The 21,281-nt window shown below is 36.4% G+C and overlaps 1 protein-coding gene across 4 annotated transcripts in view; it reads left to right on the forward strand.

Moving 5' to 3' along the window:
• The window catches only part of LOC307113920 (uncharacterized protein C8orf34), a gene marked incomplete at both ends in the record, with an annotated part of 253,601 nt that overhangs the window by 173,260 nt on the left and 59,060 nt on the right, over positions 1-21,281 (forward strand). For all 4 annotated transcript variants that reach the window (XM_079795931.1, XM_079795933.1, XM_079795932.1 and 1 more), the window contains 2 exons: positions 12,823-12,908; positions 18,069-18,145. In XM_079795931.1, the coding sequence (XP_079652057.1) occupies positions 12,823-12,908; positions 18,069-18,145 (163 nt within the window). The remainder of the gene's footprint in view (positions 1-12,822; positions 12,909-18,068; positions 18,146-21,281) is intronic.

Raw genomic sequence — 21,281 nt, forward strand, 5'->3', positions numbered from 1 at the left:
GAAAATAAGAACAAAAGACATTACATGCATTTGGCTCCCCCACCTCTCCTTTGGGAATATTAAAACAAGCTGCTAGACAGAATGACACAAAGTAAAAATGTGTTACTTAAGTGATTTTGGAAATGATGACAATTTGGTTAAGAAAGATTTTATGCTTTATGTGGTATTTCTGCAAATCAACTAATCATAGAAATTGCCATGACTGAAAATCATGAGTTTCTCAGTTTTGTGCATATAGTTATTATCAAGAATATCTATATGATATGAAAATCACTTTTAACCTTTTGCACTGGATGTCGAGTGTAACTCAACACGGTTAGCATCGGTAGCAGCTCTTTTTATACTCTTTGAATGTATCAATAATTTGAAATATAAAAAAATCCAAATAAATAAGTTTGTATGAAAAGAAACTCCAGTTTTTTATTCTACTGCCGTGCTTTGTAAAATCTAGGGTATTGAAAAAATTAAATCCCGAGTAGAATAAAGGAATCGAGAAAAAAGAAAGTGAGTGCAGAGGGTTAAAGGTATCCTAAAGTCTTTTCTTGCTTAAATACCCTTTCTAATAGCACAATTGGACATGTTTTTGTCATACTATGGAAAGATTATTTTTTAAATTTAAGTACAGTTGGTATACAACATTATATTAGTTATGTTAGTTTCAAGTGTGTAATTCAGTGATTCAACATTTATGTACTTTACAATGTGATCACCCCACTAAGTCTAATAACCATCTGTCATCATGCAAACTTATCACAATATTATTGACAATAGTCCCCTTCACCGTTTTCACCCATCACCCCAACCCTTCCTTTCTGGGAACTGTCCCTCTAGTTCTCTGTTTCTATGAGTCCTTTTTCCTTTTGTTTTACTTGTTCACTTTATTTATTTATTTATTTTAGAATCCACATATAAGTGAAACCATACAGTATTTGTCTTTCTCTGCCTGACTTATTTCACTTAGCATAATGCCCTTTAGCCCTCTAGATCCACCCAAGTTGTCACAAATGACAAGAATTCATTCCTTTTTTTGCTGCATAGTATTCCATTGGGTCTTTCCCCCTTCTATCTATCTCTATCTATCTATCTATCTATCTATCTATCTATCTATCTATCTATCATCTATCTATCATCTATCTATCTATCTACATATCATCTATCTATCTATCTATCTATCTATCTATCTATCTATCCATCCATCCACACGCACACACCACATCTTCTTTATCAGTTTTCTATTAATGGACATCTAGGTTGCTTCTGTGCCTTGACTATTGTAAAATAATGCTACAGTGAACATACGGGTGCATATGTGTTTTTAAATCAGTGTTTTTTATTTCTTTAGATAAATACCCAGGAGTGAAATTGCTGGGTCATATGGTACATCCATTTTTAGTTTTTTGAAGCATCTCCACACTGTTTTCCATAGGGACTGCACCAGTTTGCAGTCCCACCAACAGTGCACAAGGGCTCCCTTTTCTTCACATCCTGCCAGCACATGTTATTTGTTGACTTTTTGATAATAGCCATTCTGACTGGTGTGAGGTGGTATCTCATTGTGGTTTTGATTTTCATTTTCCTGAGTATTAGTGATGTTGAACATCTGTTGGACATCTGTATATCTTCTTTAGAGAAATGTATTTTTATGTCCTCTGCCCATTTATTTATTTTGATTGTTTATTTTTTGTTGTTATTGAGCTGTATGATTTTCTTACATATTTTGGATAATAGTCTTTTATAAAGTATGTCATTTGTGAATATATCCTCCATTCAATAGGTTGTCTCTTTGTTTTGTTGATAGTTTCCTTTGCTGTGCAGAAGCTTTTTAGTTTGATGAAGTCCTATTTGTTCATTTTTGCTTTTGTTTCCCTTGCTCAAGGGAACATATAAAAAATGTCAAATAGTTTAATAGGGAAGATTAATTTAAATGACTCTTCATTTTTTCCCCATTTTTATTTCACTACTGGCATAATATGACGCATTTTTTATGAGAAATAGAAACAAATAGTGAAAAATTATACTTTACTTTTTATTCATTATCTGGGAGTTTCTTATTTACTCACTTGCTTGACATTCTGGACCTCCCTGGTACACATTCTAGTAAAATTGGAATTGCAATTACTTTCAATTACTTGTTATAGTAATTACTCTTATAATTGGGTAACAATTCCTGAATTGCCTGCATAAGTCATATGAAATGTATAATTATATTATCTCTTTGCATATCTTCTATTACTTATTTTTATAACTACTGATCAGTTAACTAGTCTCAACAATATAAAAGATATACTTTAGAATCAGCAGACTAGATATATCATTACTATTAAAACAAAGAATACTAAGTATCATTACATTTTGCATTTTCTTATAACATTTCAGAATAAGAACCAAAGTTCACAGAGTATGTATTTATTTTCAATTACAAATGTTAGTGCTCAAAATATATTATGAAATACCTAAAAGGAAAGCATAAGTTTGATACTAATGCCACATGCATTATGTTTCTATGTCTATATTTTTTCGGAAAGACCATTTGAGTTTTTTAATAGTTATTTTTCAGAATTTTAGATACAATAACATATTTTTACTTAAAATCAGCAATTCTATAACATCTAAAACATGCCATATAAAAGCCAAAACAATAAATGAAGTCTGTGAAAAAAACACACATGACTTGAAATATGATAATTATCCAACAATGAATCAAATTAAGAAATAGTTAAGACTCCTTGGGAAATTTTATTTACATGCTAGATGTGGTTACCAATGCAAACCAGTTGGCAGAGAGAAAAAGTTCTACTATGAACAAATCCTATGATCATTTTAAGAGATCAAATGATTTGTAAGTCAGAAAAATGCATTTTAGACAAAGGCAAGTTAAAATTTCACAAAGCAGTATTTATATTCCCTGGAAAGTCACTGAATATATTTCTTCTTCTATGCCAAAGGGCATCTTACCATCTTTATGCCTTTTATTGGCTTTTCCAATTATGTAGACATTTGTATTCAGTATTGTCCTTCTTAAGAATTTTAAAAGCATTGTTAAAAGAGTCAAGGAAGGTCTTTATCTGTCCTATTATAATCTCTTCAAGGACTCCATGTTCCAATTTCCCAAGTCAACCTTGTTCTCAGATCATCAACTTACTTATTTGCAAATTTCAGCATGCTTTTTAAATACTAAAACACAAGGCAATTTAATATCTAGTTATTAAAAAACCATTTGTTATCCAAGTTTGTATTTACCACACAGGATTCTGTTTAAAACAAACAAGCCAAGCTTCCTGCCCCAACAAACTTAAACCTAGAAAATATATCACTCTTGGAGGTAGTGCTGAAGTAAGACATTCAAATTGCAACTATTTATTGGCTGTTATGGGTACATCAGTGCTATATTAAAAGCACTAAAGTAAAGCATTGAAGAGGGGGGAAATAAGGAAAGAGACCAAGTTGTTTGTATGCTTAACTGCCTTACATTCGACTGTGTTCTACTGGAGAGGTCAAGTGATAAAACCCCCACTTGGGAATGCCCCACATCTGATGTGGAACTGCTAGCTCACCTTCCTTAGGATGCAACCTCAGAATACAGGGGTTTCAGATTTCTAAGGAAATCTCAGATTTTTCCATCCTTTACCTTCCACTCCTCCTAATTAGATGGAACTTGATGGGGCTTTTTTATTCCTCACAAAAATATACGGCTTTATGAAGAAGGATTGCTGTGGGACTACCTGTGGTTCATCCCTTCATGCTGGTTCCATATCTTGTAACATTTTTTTCAGAATCTGTGGTACTCATATCACTGGCAATATTCTCTCAATTGCCATCTGTGGGCAGATAGAACCCTGCTAAAATCTAACCTCTCTCTGGTACCAAGTAATATGACCTGTTCTTTGGGAACTTCAGTATGCCTCATAATTCTATTAGTTATCACAACTTAATTTCAATTTTCCCAAATCTTATGCAATGGAAAAAGCAAAGAAACTAACATAACGCATTCAACTAAGGCAGCACAACTATTGCGATGCCCAGGGCTATAGCATTGAAAAGTCTAACAGTGTTCGGTATGTTCTGAACCACAGAGCAAGGGCAAGAATGGCTACATACAATCTGAGTCAGCCACCTGACAGATGCTTCCAGGGGACAGACAGAAGATGGGGTGGTCTTCTGTCAGGTACATCTGTGAGGCAGCCTTCAGTTTCGGAACCATGAGTAAGCGGTCTCTGATTAAACGAAGGGCTGGCTGAGGAAGGAACAAAGTTTTGGCAGTATTTCAAAGAGTGTTTTGGCTCCCACCCAGTCCCACATTTCAACGTGTTAGAAATCAGAGCTTTAGAAAGACTCTTCACAGCTGTTCCTAAACTAGATGCCTGCTGGCCAAGCCATTCTCGGATGGAGTCTGACTCTGAGATCTTCAGCCTCAGTAAGGTGCAATCGTACCTGGTGGGAAATAAAATGTAGAGTTCAGCTAAAAGTCAATACCCAGCAAGTGAAAGATATATATACTAGAAGCCCGGTGCACGAAATTCGTGCACGGTGGGGGGTTGTCCCTCAGCCCAGCCTGTACCCTCTCCAATCTGGGACTCCTGGAGGGATGTCCGGCTGCCCGTTTAGGCAAACGGGCAGTCGGACATCCCTCTCACAATCCAGGACTGCTGGCTCCCAACTGCTTGCCTGCCTGCCTTCCTGATTGCCCTTAACCGCTTCTGCCTGCCAGCCTAATCACTCCCTAACCACTCCGCTGCCAGCCTGGTTGATGCTTAACTGCTCCCCTGCCAGCCTGTTTGCCCCCAACTTCCCTCCTCTGCCAGCCTGGTCACCCCTAACTGCCCTCTCCTGCAGGGTTGATCACCTCCAACTGCCCTCGCTTGCAAGCCTGGTCCCACTCAACTGCCCTCCCTGCAGGCCGGGTGCCTCCCAACTGCCCTCCCCTGCTGGCCATCTTGTGGTGGACATCTTGTGTCCACATGGGGGCAGGATCTTTGACCACATGGGGGCAGCTATATTATGTGTTGCAGTGATGATCAATCTTTATATTACTCTTTTATTAGATAGGATAGAGGCCTGGTACACAGGTGGGGGCCAGCTGGTTTGCCCTGAAGGGTGTCCCGGATCAGGGTGGGGTTCCCTTGGGGCGTGGGGCGGCCTGAGCGAGGGGCCTGTGGTGGTTTGCAGGCCGGCCAAACCCCCTGGCAACCCAAGGGGAGGCCTTGGTATCTGGAATTTATTTTCCTTCTACAATTGAAACTTTGTAGCCTGGAGCAGAACCAAGCCTGCTGTTCCCTCCGGGGCGGCAGCCATTTCTGTGGCAGTTAATTCACCTTCTACAATTGAAACTTTGTAGCCTTAAGCGGGTGAGCCTGGCCAGGGTGTGTGGAAAGCTTTGCTTCCCCTGTTGCCGCTGGCGACCCTGGCCTGCTCTCTCAAGCTCCATTCTGCCGCCATTTGTTTGAATTTGTTTACCTTCTATAATTGAAACTTTGTAGCTTGAGTGGAGGCTTAGGCCTGCAACGGCTATGGAAAGCTTGGCTTGCTCTGTTACCTGGGAAACCTTGCTCTCTGTGGCTGTAGCCATCTTGGATGGGGTTAATTTGCATACTCGCCCTGATTGGCTGGTGGGTGTGGCTTGGCTGGTGGGTGTGGCTTATGTAGCGGAGTGATGGTTAATTTGCATATTACCATTTTATTAGAGAGTATATCTCAACATCCTTTGGTAGAGTCTTCTCTATTTTTGGCATTTGAGGCACAGTGCAATACTGCAGCCACAGTGAGGATGGATGGATGGACGGTCCCTCACCTTCACTAGCTGTCACTACAGAGGGCACTAGAGAGGGCTGGCCCCCAGCCAGAGGTATCAGCATCACCCAGGATCTGGGTAGAAACACGGATTCTGGGACTATACTCCCAGCAATCCGTGTTTTCAGAATCTCTCCAAGTGATTCCAGTGCATCCTAAAAATTGAAGAGCCATTTCTCTACAGTGTCAAATAAGGACCTAACTGCCCATTTCTATTTAGGTAGATTTTTAAAGGGTTCCCTCAAGCTATGAGAGAAGCACACTTTGCCAGATCACTTTACGGACATGAAGTCTAGTTCGGAGCGTGCATGAACAGTGGTGGGGAAGGAAGCCTGAGGATTCTGGTGCCCAGGGCTTCTTCAGGCTCAGACATCACGTGTTTGGCTACTTTCTTTTGGAGTTTCCTTAGCTCCAGAGAGGCCTGGCAATTTGAGTTTAGTCCTTTCTCGTGGCTGCCTCAGATTTCAGGAAGGTTGTCAAGTTCCTAGGCTCGTCCTTTGTGTGAATAGTAACCTGGCCAAGGTGTGTGAGTTGGTGGCCCACATTCCAGCCATATCCGCCTGGAAAATCTTAGTCTCCCAAGGTATGCAGAGAATCAGTTCTGCTCTGTGCCTCATCTGCTGTACCGATTGCGAGTTGACATCTTACATTCACGTTGAGGTAAAGCAGAAAAGACTGAAAACACCACATATCTATTCGCCATGTGCACTTGCCTTAGATTTGGTTTTGGAATGCTGAAGCCTCTGCCAGGAGGGTAATTAGCCGCGGAGATAGGAGGCCACCTATGGCAGCTGCATGTCTGCACTCAGGTATGCAGGAGAGAACTATAAATTTGATTAGAGCTACAGATGGTTTGCTGGTCCACTTATCTCACTTTCAGGAGATAGGAAGTTAAAAGGGAAATTGAACGGGAAAGAGCATGGTTTTTATCTCTATGTCGCCATCAATCATGACATTTTAGAGGGGAATGTTCAGAGGTGCTTGCCACTGAGAGAGACTTTAAAAAGCAGAATATAAAGGCAGCCCTCTAGTGAGGGAGAATGTTATTCTAATCCATTCTGCTCTCAGGAGCAAGGTGCTTCATCCTGATGTATTGCTACTTATCCTCAGGTCACATAAGCAGTGGGAGTCAAGAAAAAGCAAGACTGCCTACCGATGAAAGCTAGAAGGAAGATCTTGAAATCCATACAGTACTAAAATAAGAAGGAAAATCTAGGTACTGTTAGGCATTTTCTTTTGGCAAAGGAGAGGGGTGGGGGACAGGGTATTTGCTGGGACATAAGGCTGTGTTTGAGCCACAGAGAATGTTCTAAGAGGACCAGAGGGACAGTGTCCAAGGGACAGAGTCACAGTAAGCACCCAAGGGTCAAACTGGCATGGCCCAGGGTAAGCAAGAATGCCAAATGGAGTCAAGGGTTTGGAAAGGGAGTGAGAGGAAGAAGGTCCAAATAATTAATTCCCTGAAGAGCTGGGACAAGGGGCAAGAGAGGCAGCATTCCATAGTGCTGCAGCGACATTTTTGGGGTAGAAAAGTATAGCAAGTGCTTAGTGACCTCAGATAGCTGCCATTTAAGTGAGATAGGGAACAGAGATGTGAATTAATGTGCCAAGCCCTGCTGATGTGGAGGATGTCAGGCCTGGTCTCTGACTTCAGGAAGTTCTCAACGTTAGTTGGAGAGACCATGCAAATACACACAGGCCTCCTGCCAGATTGCAGGCTCCTTATCCAAAGGAGGGTTTTGCGTCTGAGGCTTCCAGTACATTTTTTATGTTGATGACAATTTTGCCTTTTTTGAGACTTCAAAATTGAGTAAGCGGCAATAAGTTGTTATAATTTCCCTCAAAAAAAAAAATAATTCTGGAGACCCATGGAATCTTACAATGGAAAATGAACATTTAGGAAGAGACTTAGAAATAACTCAATTACTGATGTTATAAAAGAGGCTTTGTGAATTAAAAGCAGACTTTGGAGGGGAAAGATAGGTTAATTTTCTAATCCTTTGAAGATAATGGTTCAGAATGTCTTAAAACCAAAACTGTTTATTATGGTTCCCCTGACCTAATCAACATGTATTATGATATACAATTTATTTTCCAGTGAAATAGAGTATCATATTCTTCAAAATAACTAAATTAAAGAGTAGAATGTCACCCTGGCTGGTGTGGCTTGGTTGGTTGGGAATTGACTTGTATACCAAAGGGTTGCTAGTTCGATTCCCCATCAGGGCACATCCCTGGTGTGGGGTGTGCAGGAGGCTGTGGATTGATGTATCTCTCTTACATTGATGTTTCTCTCTTTCTCCCTCTCCCTTCCTCTCTCTCTCTGGAAATCAATAAAACACATTTTAATAGAAAGAATAGAATACCATATTCTGAAATTCTGTGTAGAGATTTTGCAACCCAGAAAGGGGAAGCTCATCCTAGGACCCAGTCTGTTCAGCATCTCCACATGGATATCCAACTGTGACTTTACACCTCCACCAACATGTCTAAAATGCCTTTGAAACTTAGCATGTCCAAGTAAACTCTACATAATTGGCACTAAATTTTCTTTTCCCTCAGTTTCCTTACCTCCACAATGGCTCAGGACAGAAAATGGCGATATTGTTGACTCCTCCCTTTCGCTCACAAACTCAAGCCCAATTTATGAGATGTACTGTTGGCTCCAGCTACATACTTTATCCAGATCAGTCCACTTCTTATGGCCTTTTCCACATGGGCCTCGAATGATCTTATAAATATCCAAATGGTCCTTGGCAGAAAAAAGGTTCCCCACCCCTGGATAGGAAAGAGGGCCTCTCACCCTCTATGAGAGGTAAATACAAGTCCAGGTGAAGACTTTTGTAGGTGCTATGTGAGGGGGAGTAGAAGGTCTTTGTTCCAGATTACATAACTTTTCTGGATGACACAGAAGGGAGGTGAACTTTTTAAAAAGACTTTGAGAGGAATTGAAGAAAGGAAAACAACCAAGAAGCCCAAATTCAAAGTTAGGGACCTTTGTTTTATACTCACTACTCCTAGAGTGTCACGATTTCTCCAGCATTGTTCAGCTGCACGTGTTAGGGTTAGGGTCTGGTTGGGCAGTGATAGCAGAAGGACATGGGTCCATGGGAACTGAGAAGACAAGTCCAGCTGAGGAGGGCAGGAAGGGAATCAGGAGGAGCCAGATACCCGGGAGAAAAGTTAGAGAAAATGGAGATCTATGTCTAATTGAAGAAAAAGTGTTAAGGACAATTAAAGGGCCTAAAGGGGATGAGTTTGTTGTTAGAGAAATGAACATTATATTTAACAATTTCTGACGTAGGACAATTCTGAGTTCTCGGTCTTTGGGTTAGGGAAGGTGAAGTGGAGGGAAGATATCCAGATCTGAGATGGAGGGACTTTGAAACCAGTGGATATCCACTCATCTACTGATGGGCACTTGGGCTGTTTCCAGATCTTAACTACTATAAATCGCGGTACATTTACACTATGGAATACTATGCAGCAATAAAAAAGAAGGATCTCTTACCTTTTGAGACCGTATGGAGGGACTGGGACAGTATTTTGCTAAGCAAAATAAGCCACTCAGAGAAAGACAAGTATCACATGATCTCACTCATATGTAGAATCTAATGAACAAAATAGATCCAGAGACATAGAAGCATGGAAGAGACTGTCGAATCTCAGAGGGGGTGGGTGGGTGGGAGGGAAGAGATCAAACAAAGAACTTGTATGCATATATGAATAACCCATGGACACAGACTGTGGTGTGGCGAAAGCCTGGGGAAGGGGGCAGGTGCAGGCCAGAAAGGGGGGAGAGGGGAATATATGTAATACTTTCAACAATAAGGATTAAAATTTTTAAATTTAAAATTAAAGAAAAGAAACAGTGGATAAATACACATGAACATGAAAATCAGTCAAGATAATACTAACACTTGAGTTGAAGAAAAAATTAAGCCTGAGCAAAGCTTTCGTGGCAGAAAGATAACAGGTTGATGTTTATAATCCCTTGTTATCTGAGGTGGAGTTTAGCAAGCTCTACTTTTAGAGAAAAGGGGGATGTAACATTCTTAGAAGAGAAAAGGGTTTCATGTATGACAAGGAGGAGCAGGACACATTTTGTTGAGAGGGTGAGAATGTAGAAGAGTGTTTCATACAGAAAAGGAGTTTTAGAAAGCAAAGAAAAAAAGTTTAGGGGTGTGAGTAAAACTCTTGTAGGGGATAAAATGATTTAACTATTATTAAGCTATATTTCTTGGACTTGCCCACACAACCCTTGTTTGTATAGCACCTATTAGCCTCTTACAGAGGTCGTGCTGTGTGGATTACGGCTTGGGAAACATTGGCAGAGCACTCAAGGATAGCAGGCCGTGAAGCGTTCCGCCGTGGAGCTGGTGCCAAGTCACGGTAAACTCAACTCTTAAGGTATCTGGAGGGCACTGCTTGAACAAGGATGGGCCAGATTCAGGGCCACCCAACTTGTTGGGCTGTTTCATGGCCACTTGTCTTTTCAGCTCAGCTACATTGCGGCCTCTGTGAAATCAGGGACAATTGTCATTTCTTTACATCTCCACAACATTTGACTTATTATTGAGCATATTAATAAATGTTAAATAAATATTTCTTTTTACTGAAGCTGGCAGTGAGCAAAATAAATTTACAAGTTATTTATTTATTACCTTTTTCTGCCTTTGATGGAGATTTTGTTTCCTTTTAGGTTTTTAACCTAATATTAAATACCCAAATGTGTTGGAGCTCATTATCAATGTTTAACAACTTTGACTTATACCTTTTAATATCTCATGTACCTACATATGTTCTATCTTTGATAATTTTTATGAAGTGGGGCTAGGAAAAAGCTCCCAAAAGAATATTTGATATTGCTGATAAGTGAAGTATTTATTCTAGTTATTATTAGAAAAAAAGATGAAGAAATAGTTGGGCAGATTTGAGACGTAGCTGAAGCATTCATTTAAAAGTTGGGTTGTTTTTTTTCAAGTAAAATTTTAAAAAGTATAAAATCTATTTTAATGTTTTGAGGAACCTCCACACTGTTTTCCATATTGGTCACACCAATCTGCATTCCCACCAACAGTGTGCTAGGTTTCCCTTTTCTCCATATCCTTGCCAACACTTGTTGTTTCTTAATTTATAGACAGTAGCCATTCTGACAGGTGTGAGGTGATACCTCATTGTGGTTTTAATTTGCATTCCTCTTATGATTAGTGATGTTGAACATCTGTTTATATATATATATTGGCCATCTGGGAACATTTCCGAAGAAACTCGAAACACTAATTTGAAAGAATATATGCACCCCTGTGTTTATTGCAGTGTATGAGTGGATAAAAAAGCTGTGGTACATTTACACAATGGAATATTATGAAGCCATAAAATAGAAGGAACTCTTAGCCTTTGTGACAGCGTGGGTGGATTCAAGGGTATTATGCTTAGTGAAATAAGCCAGTCAGAGAAAGACAAATACCATATGGTTTTACTTACATGTGGAATCTAATGAAAAAATAAATAAACAAATAAAATAGAAACAGATTCATAGACACAGAGAACAGAATGACAACTATCAAAGTGTGGGGGGTATTAGGGGTTTGAGTGAAAGAAATGAAGGTATTAAGCAGTACAAATTGGTAGTTGCAGAATAGTCACAGAGACGTAGATTACAGCACAGGGAATATAGTCAATAATATAGAAGTAAATAGGTATTGGGCCAGGTGGCTACCACTCTGTAAAGTACATTATTTTCTAACCACTTTGTTGTATATATGAAATAAATAAAGAATAATATTGAATATCAACTGTAATTTAAAAATTTATAAAATACACATATTTGGCCAAAAAATGTTATAACTGTCAGGAAGTTACCCTTGAGAATTCTTTAATTAGCTGCTATTTTTTTTTTACTGTATTAGCAAATGTGTGTTTGTGTATAGAAGGGAATATATGTAAGTATAAATGTATACTATATACAGAAACATGTAGAATTTAATTTAGGAATACAAATGAAAATATAATTTATAATATGTATTATTACACAAAAGGTAGAGAAAGACATGCATGTGTTTGAATATGCAGAAGTCAAATGCAAATTATTACGTGATTCCACAGGGGCATACAAAAGCAAAGATAAAAAATAGTTGAAAATTTTAATTTTTAAGAGTGTACAGTTATGAAATGGACTTGGTTTTTTAAAATGTTAATGCTATGTGTTATGCATTTATTAATATTCTTCAGTGAGGGCATTTACCTTCAGCTAAATACAAGAAAAAAGTAAGGGAACTGATAAAAACTCCAGTCTCCGGATTGTTTGATGTAATGTCCTCCAACATTAGCAGAGTTTAATCTGTTGTCCTTAGGACAGAGTGCCAACATTTATTGATGAGCTCTACCTCCTTTGATAGCGTAGTTCAAAGTGTAATATAAACCCAGACTGTTTGAATTGGGTTCTGCTAGTCTATTTTTCTCAGCATAGAGATGTGGATAGACAGGCTCAGAAATATACTGTCATAAAAGTACCCACACAGCCTTCCTCTCCTGAAGAAGCCCCAGTGTCTGAGAACCTGGGAAGTCACATGAATTAGGAATCTTTACTTCCACTATTGAGACTTACCTTGATCTGCAGGCCTTAGCTCAGGTTTGGTTTATTTGGAGAATTGTGTTTGGTAAACTTCTGTGTAGAATGGAAATCTTCCCATGCCCCTGGACCCAGAAATCAGGTGAATATGCTGTTAGACTCTTGTTTTTATTCCACTTTCTCCCTTGTTGTAGTTTCAGTGAAAATATTTGCTTATAAACTGTCCTCCAGTCAGGCTAAGAAGAAAAGCAGTTTCTACCTAGACTAAGCTTCCCATGTATACAGGAGAGAGAAAAAAAGACTTTTCAAGGGTAGTATAGCAAAAACACCATATTACAAAGGCTTTGGTACAATTTTATTTCTCCTTTGAAGAAGCATGTCTGATTTTAGAGTGTAGAAGTTAATAGTACCAATCCCCCATAGAATATACTTCACACTTCTAATTCTTTCTAATTATTTAGACTTCAAGGAGACAACTTGGCAGAAAGAACAGAAGAGACGTCACAAATGCTTCCTTCTCCAGATGAGATAATCCTGGATTCTTTGAGTAAGTTTAAAATCCCACAATATCTACATAGCTGCCTGTCATATGTGTATCCCTCCTTTCAGGATGGGTATCAGGAGGTTAAGGGCAAAAGAGAATGGATTCAGAGGAGCAGGCTCTTAATGTCTATGCCTGTTTTTGGTACAAACAGGTCAATTATATGTTGGCTATTCCCAAAATGTGTCACTAATTCCAGCTTATTTGGGGTACTTCATATTGCTCACTCCTATTCTCACATCATAGATCCCTTTACTCTTCCCTGGCAGAAGTATCAATATTAACTTGATTTTGTTTCCTCTCTCATCCTTATATTGAATTGTTCTCAAATCATGTCAATGTCACTTCAGAATTGCCTTTCCCGGCCAGCCTCCTCTTCATTTCCCTGATGCTGCCTGGTCTGTGTGTTTGTCCTCTTTCTCGGTCTAGTTTAATAGCCTTGTTTGTGCCTCGAATAGTCTTTGTACTATCTCACCCCTCTTTAGCTCATTATCTTTTTTTTTTAAAGAAAGCTGCTTATATCACCCCCTTTTTTATACTACAAAATTCAAACTCCTCAGCTTGACATATGAAGTTCACAACAGGGCACTTCAAAATGGTTGCTGAGTAAATAAACACGTGTAATGTCACTACGATGGCATTAAAGGTACATCACTGCTTCATCATTCCGTATTCTAGAGGAAGCAGTTGGACATTCAGATGGGATAATTAAAAGAGAAACAATAGGAAAAAAATTTTTTTTCACATCTGGATAGAGGAGGACATCTTAAACAAGATGGAAAAATTCTTAACTATGAAATAAAAAATCAACTATAGAAAGTTAAAAACTGTTCATCAAAGAATGCCATAAAAAGTGAATAGCTATTCCACAAAGTAAGAAAATATATATGAAACATATTTGTAACTGATCAAATATTAATATTTAGAATACATAAAGAACATCTACATTTTTTTTCTTTTTTGCTCAATCCCTCCATCCCCTGAACATCTACAATTTAATAAAGATCAAAACCAATAGAAAAATAAGTAACAGGTATGAATTGACATTTTATGGAAGAAGAGAAACCAATTGGCCAGTGAACATTTGAAAGATGCTTAACTGTTCTGGTAATCAAGGGAAAGCAAATTAAGACCACAAAGCGATGCTGTGTTATCACCAGTTGTTTGCCATTAATTAAGAAATTTGGCAAAATCAAGTGCTGGTGAAGACATAGATGAAAGAAAATCCATACACTACAGGTGAGAATAAACAATTTTGGAAACTTTTCCATTATCTTAAAATCTTGAACGTTTATATAATCAAAACCCAGGCACTCCACTTCTAAGAAAATATCTTAGCGAAACAAGTCTTGTACCATGAAATGTGAACAACCCTTCTTAGTATGTTCCCGAAGGGGAAAACGGATAGACATTGTGGAATTGGTATATTGTAGGAAACTGAATGCATTTCAACTACACATAAGATGGATGAAACTAGTGGAATGCTAATAAATATTACCAACAGTTTCTTTGAAAAGAGAAAGCCCTGATTTGTAGGAATTGGTGGTTTCCATAATGTGCTCCCGCTGAAGTTGAATTCAAGTAACCAATCTGAAATGGCAGCTAGGACTCCTAACTGGTAAGAGCAGGATATAGTTCACAGCTGAATAAATCTTAATAGCATAGTATTGATTGAAAAAAAAAGCAAGTCATAGAATTAAATTCATGTAAAAGCTCAAAACTAGCAAATCTAAGTAATATGTTCTTAAGAAGACATACATAAGTGATAAAACTGTATTTAAAGAAGGGAATGAAAAGCTTAAAATGGTGGTTATTGTCAATGGGTAGAGGAAGCAAGGAGGTAGGATAAGAAAGTTGTGCAAAGGTATATGAAGACTATTTAAAAGTTCTAATTCTTAGATTAGGTGGTGTTTGGGTGTTTATTTTATTGTGTTTTGTAATATAAATACACTATATATTATGCATAAATACTGTATATTTTGAATATGCTTTTTATATGTCAAGTATTACCCAATAAACATTTAAAAGTAAAGTGCAATGGGAACATACACCAATGCCAGTGTAGCACAATATAATGAAATAATGGTAGTTAACATGCACTCAAATCTCTTACAGTACTAGTGACATGAAACACTTGAGACTTTTAACACTGACACCCGAAGTTGGGCAGTGTGTTGGCCATTTGTTAGTCATTTGTTGACAAAAGACAGATATTATTTAACTACTGGCCCATTATTTTTTAAAATTCTCCCAAAACCATCTCAATCCACCAATCTACAAATCTGTATCTTCAGCAATCATATTCATAATAACTGAGAATTATAGAACCTCAATTTTTTTGGAAATTTAAACAATACACCAGTAATATGTTGATTATATTTACTTGTATCCACTGGGGGAAAATGTATTTATTATGTTTAAGGTCCTTTCTTAAACTTCTGCATTCTTGACATTCAAGTTTCTCTAGATTTAATGAACAAATCTGAAAACATGAGTTTCTGATTCAATACATTCTTTTCCACTTACATTAGTCAAATAACTAGATTCAATAATTCAATATTATTGAAAAGTGCTAATGTGATTTTTATTTCAGCTTTGTATCCACACTGAGTTTGGCTCAAAAAATATTTCTATGAATGTGTAATTTGTGCATAAAAAGCCTATTGTGACACACACAGCAAAGGTAAAAATGGCAGGAAGAAGGTGAATAAAACTAAACTCTAGAGCTTTCTAGATTTCTAGCAGCATGCCCAATTACAACAGAGGTAGTTTGTAGTTCAAGTTCTGCCAGAGACTTTGACAAAATTATTTCATCTTTCTATGTTCCAGTTGCTTCTTCTCTAAAATGAAACGATAAGATAAGCTCTAATATTTGACCAATTTAGAGAATAATTTTTCCCTCAGTGTATTTCTGAGTGAAATTTTTCCCTCAGTGAAAATCATATAGACTTATAGAGTAAATACATAGGGAAAAGTAGTTTACACGTATGCACACACCAATTATTGTTAATCAGCAATGTACTAAAATACTTTAAAAAATGGAGCGACAAGCATGAAATAAGATTTTATTTTTAGGATATATATTGTCCCTACTAGAATGTAAATTCAAAAATATTCTGGCAGGACCTCACAGTTGTCTTACACTACACTGAATGGAATTCATCATATTTTAAAATGGTTTTTATTGATTTTTTTTTTTTTTTTTTTTTTTTTTTTTTTTTTTTTTTTTTTAGAGAGAGAGAAAGGATAGAAAGAGAGAAACGTTGATGAGAGAAAAACATCATTGATCACCTGCCTCCTGCACGCCCTATTGGGGATTGAGCCTGCAACCTAGGCATGTGCCCTGACTGGGAATCAAACTCATGATCTCTTGGTTCCCTGGTCAACGCTCAACCACTGAGTCACACTGGCTGGGCAAACTCATCATATTTTTTATCCCACTAAATATTGTACCAATAAACAGGAAGAATTCAACCCAAACAAGAACAGAACAGAATTCACTCCTCATAAAAATTATTTTGTTATGAAGCACCTACTAGAGTGTCTCTAGTGACTTACAGTATTTGTTGAATAAATGAATATACACACAGAAATAGATGAATTGACTAATATATACATGCATTAAAAATCAAACAGAATGACAATACCTCTTTAAAACCATGAATTACTGACTGAGAACTTAAAAACTCAGTTATAATATAAATTTCTAACCTTAAAAAAATCAGCAAATCCACTAGAAAGTTGGTTTTCTTTTCTTACATATGAAATAATTTGCTTTGTAATGAAGAATAAAACATTTTAATATTACTTATTAAGCTAATATTCTGAGTTTCAACACAAATAAAATAGGAAAAATAGAGTAAATACTAAAATTACACTAGTATTTATTCACAATTCAGTAGATTATAATTCAGTTTTAGAGGACTTAAAATTATGCTAATTTATACATCCTAATGTAAAGAGTCTATACATTGTCACTCTTACCAACTGGGTTTTAGTAAATAGGGGTTCAAATATTCTTTGTTAGTGCATTAATATTTTTAAACTTGATGTAATTCTCATCATCTGTATTGATTTTGTCAACAAAAATTTCCTTCTTTTTAATGTCTGGAAGAGTGGTAGGTAAAATTTTTAAATTTGCTTACAACTTGAGAATGTAGTGGTTATTGAATGTAAATTCTGATTCAGAAGCTATAATTATGGCTTTATGCTAAGCTTTCCATTGTCTCCCTGGCCTTGAGTGGCTGATAAAGGCTTGAAAGATTTAATGCTCCCATTTTCTTCCTAGAGCACACATTGTATTAACAGAAAAATCTGTCTCCATATTTACATGAATCTGAAGGAAAATTTTTAGGGATTCATATGACTCTTTCAAATATTAATAATTATTAAAAAATCAATTTTAGAAGTCTCCAATGGTTTAAAATGTCTTCCTTTTTACTGATTTTTTTTATTTGAATAGCAGGTATTAAAGCATGGACTATTTCTAGATTCTCTATATATCTGTCCTTATTGCAGAATTTTTTATAACCCATATAAATCCTTGTCATCATAATTAATTTAACTCAGCAGACATATGAAAAGGGTTGCCATAATTTTATTCACATATTTGAAAGTCACTACTCATTCACTCCTCAATCTATTCAAGATAAGAAATCACAACTTCTTGCTTAATACATTAAAATGGAAAACTTTCCATCATTTAATAATATGCACTCTTCTCCAAACTTTTCAGGATTTCCCATCCCATTTAAGAGAAAGAACACAAAATGACAATTACATTATGTGGCCAGTAAAGAAAAAAAGAGGACCGTTGATAGGTAAAACAAATAAATATAAAATTACAAACCAGAAAAAGAACATTAAAGTCCCAACAATTAGCTGAATGAAATGCTAAAAGGAAGTTTGCCCTATCCAAGATAACAGCAGCTCTTGCACATTCCATTCCTAACTTCATTGTGTCCTTCTACATTAGAAATTCTTAACATTTTTCATAGGTTGCCTTTAAGCCGAATAAACAATATTTTACACTCTGCTTTAACTCACAAACACTGTAATTTTTTCAACAACCAGTTCAGTCACTTTAATATCCTTCTTGTAATAGGCTTGTATATCAAATTTAAGCAATATGTGACGGTAACTTATTCGTTCTTTTGGTAAAAATAGATTCTTTACCTGGGACTGAAGAAGCACTAATGGAGGAGGGTGGAGAATTTGAAATAGCATCTAAATTAACAGGACCTGTAAGTATATTCACTTATTTGTTTTTAATCTCTAAAACTAATTCATCTCATTGATAAGAAAATCTAATAGAAGTAGAAAGGAATAGGAAACAATAACTTCAAATTAAAGAATATTTTATTTTTTTATTGTTTAAAGTATTACAAATAGTAGTACATATGTCTCCTTTTTTTTTTTTCTTTCCCCCAATTGACCTTCCCCCAGCCTCCCCTACTCCCTGGCACGTGTGTACACCCACTGTGTCCCTCATAGCCATGCAGAGTACTTATATCAGTAGGGGGCCAGCTGGATGACAGGTATACAGCAAGGCTGCAATTAAGGAAGAAGATTCAAATGAGGTGGGAGGAACTAAATTCTGGTATTAATACCCATTTGTGCACATGAATATTCTATAAGATATGAGTTGCCATCTTAAACTTCAGTAAGTTTATACCTATCTTAATAGAAAAATAAATGTTTTACATATCCTGAAAGTTCACATGTAACATAAGCATGCTATTATTAGTTATGAAGTCCTTGTGATATTTTTGTTAAACTATCTCTTTTCAATAGAGTATATTGGGAGGAAACCAATAGTTTTAAGATTTTTCAATGTACTATAATGTTGAGAGAATAAATACAGGAAAACTGAAATCTACATGTAAATTCTAAACAAAGTTTATAAATGATTCTGAGTTATTCTCAAAATGACTGTGCAATATTGTGCTATTCTAAACTTAATATTTAGACTGGGTTTACATGCTACAATATTTTCTATATTTGTTTGCTGGGGCTGCCATAACAAAGCACCACAAACTGGGTGGCTTAAATAGCAGAATTTTATTGTCTCACAATTCTGGAGGCAGATCCGAGTGTTAGCAGATTTGGTTTCTCCTGAGGTCTCTCGACTTGCAGATGGTCATCTCCCTGTATCTTCACATCATCATCCCTCTGTCCATGTCTATGTCCTGATCTCCTCTTCTTTTAATAGCACTAGTCATATTGGATTAAGGCCTATCCTAATGATCTCAATTAACTTAATTACCTCTTTAAAACCTTGTCTCCAAATACACTCAGATTCTGAAGAACTGGAGGTTAGGATGTCAGTATATGAATTTGGGGGGACATAATTTAGACCATAACACTCTGATGAGATTCCAGTATTTGGAACATTACTTGGATCGAAAGATTTGATTGAGGGCACCACATTTTCCAATGGATTTCACAATAAAATAATTTTTAAATTACTGATGAACTTAGTATATCTTTGAAGTTTCCCAGAATCCTATTTAAAACTTCAATTTTTTTTTCTTTGTTATTTTATATAGTAGTTATCTCCTAATATACTATGTATTATACTTATTTTGCTTATGGTTCATTTTCTTCACATAAGGTCTATGCGGGCAAAAATTATTGTGCATTTTTTTCACTTTTGTATCCCTAGCAAAGTGCCTACACATAGTAGATACACAATACATACTAGTATATATTGAATAAATGAAATTTTTATCAATAATTTCTCATCATGAGATGAAAAATATATGTAGAGCCTTAGAAATCGAAAGAACCATGGCGGCCATCTAGTTCAGCCTTTCTTCTTCCTTATCTCAGTATTCTGAGCTGCTTACCCACTTTCATGGAAGGTAAGGATATCCATTTTATAGAAAAGGAAACAGAAAGTCAGAGAAGCTTAGTAACAGGACTAAGCTCCCAAAGGTAAAAGAGTGAAAAGGTCAGGAGTTGAGCGCTAGTCAATTTCCCTTCTACTGCATATCCCTGGTATTCCAGGTGCTTCCCTATTTCTTTTAGGAGTTTATTCCTGTTTGTTAGATACTTTCATATATTCCTCACAACCACTTGTAACCATTGGTTTTAGTTCTATTCCTTGGGCAATAGCCCGAGTCCAATCCTTCCTCTTAACTTAATTGATTCTTTCCCTGGACATATTCTTGTTTGCCAAGTCTCTTGTATCGTGGGAGTTATGCCACAACCAAACCTAGGGTTCCAATAATGTTCCCACTTCAGAGAGTATAATGGGATACATACTTGATGTAAATATTATCTTTGGAGTATGCCCTGGAGTTGTAATAATGTTTTTTAAAGGAACTTTCTGACATTTATAAACTTCAGTATGTATCCATAATCTCATGATGATAATAATGAATAATCTGTCATTCATCACTTTTGACAAAGATTTGTTTTATCATCTGTTAATTCTACCAAAGTCCATATACCTATCTGCCTCATATCTAAAAGCATACAGCTAGATTCTTTTTCTAATCACTTTCTAAAATTCAGGTATATTTGTTTATAGTATTTGACTTACTTAATAATACCTACCAACCCGAAAGGTGAAAAAAGAAAAGTTAGCTTTTTTGGTTAAAATTCTCTTGAGTTATTACAAACTGGCTCTTAAAAGATTTTCTGCTTTCTTTTTATATTGTTCTCACAGTGCTCTCCTATGCAGACATTTGTTCTAAGTCAATGTTACTTGTTTTCATTTATCAATGATTAGACTTTGAATTCTTGAAAAGTCTATAATTCTATTTAGTCAAATTAACCCTAATTCGTTTTGGAAAATGTGGAATAAAAACAATACCTGTGTAACTTAATATCAGGATCCTGAACATAATTTCTAGGTGGTAGCTGCTTTTATTGTAAAGAAAACATGGATTTTAAAAAATTTATGTCAGCTTGATGACACTTGAGTTGAAAATTCCCAAAAACATACTTCTATAATATTTCTGAGGACTGTATTTTTGTAAATCAAGAAGAAAATTGTGGCTTTATATAGATATGAATGGAGAATTGAAACAAAACAACTTTTTTTCTTTATTATTGTAAGAAATGCATTATATTTTATAGCAAATTTTGAGTCATATACTGCAAAATATAAACATGCCACAAATGTTGAAAACCATTTAGAGTAATTTCAACACATGCTGTCTCTATTTGCTAACTTTCCATGTTGGGTATTGGATATTAATAAGTGGGTAGCAGGATTTTAGAAAATTTTCCCCAGTGGCTTCACCTGTGTTTAAAATACTTCATGAATATTTAGTGAATATTTAAGTGAAGTAAAGGCAACATTTAGTTTAGATTTTTATCGTTTCCCTAATAAGCAAGTCATTCTTTTGGAATTTCCCTCTTCCCTTCCTC

This window comes from Cnephaeus nilssonii, assembly GCF_951640355.1.
Source record: "Cnephaeus nilssonii genome assembly, chromosome: 18".
Taxonomy (NCBI): domain Eukaryota; kingdom Metazoa; phylum Chordata; class Mammalia; order Chiroptera; family Vespertilionidae; genus Cnephaeus; species Cnephaeus nilssonii.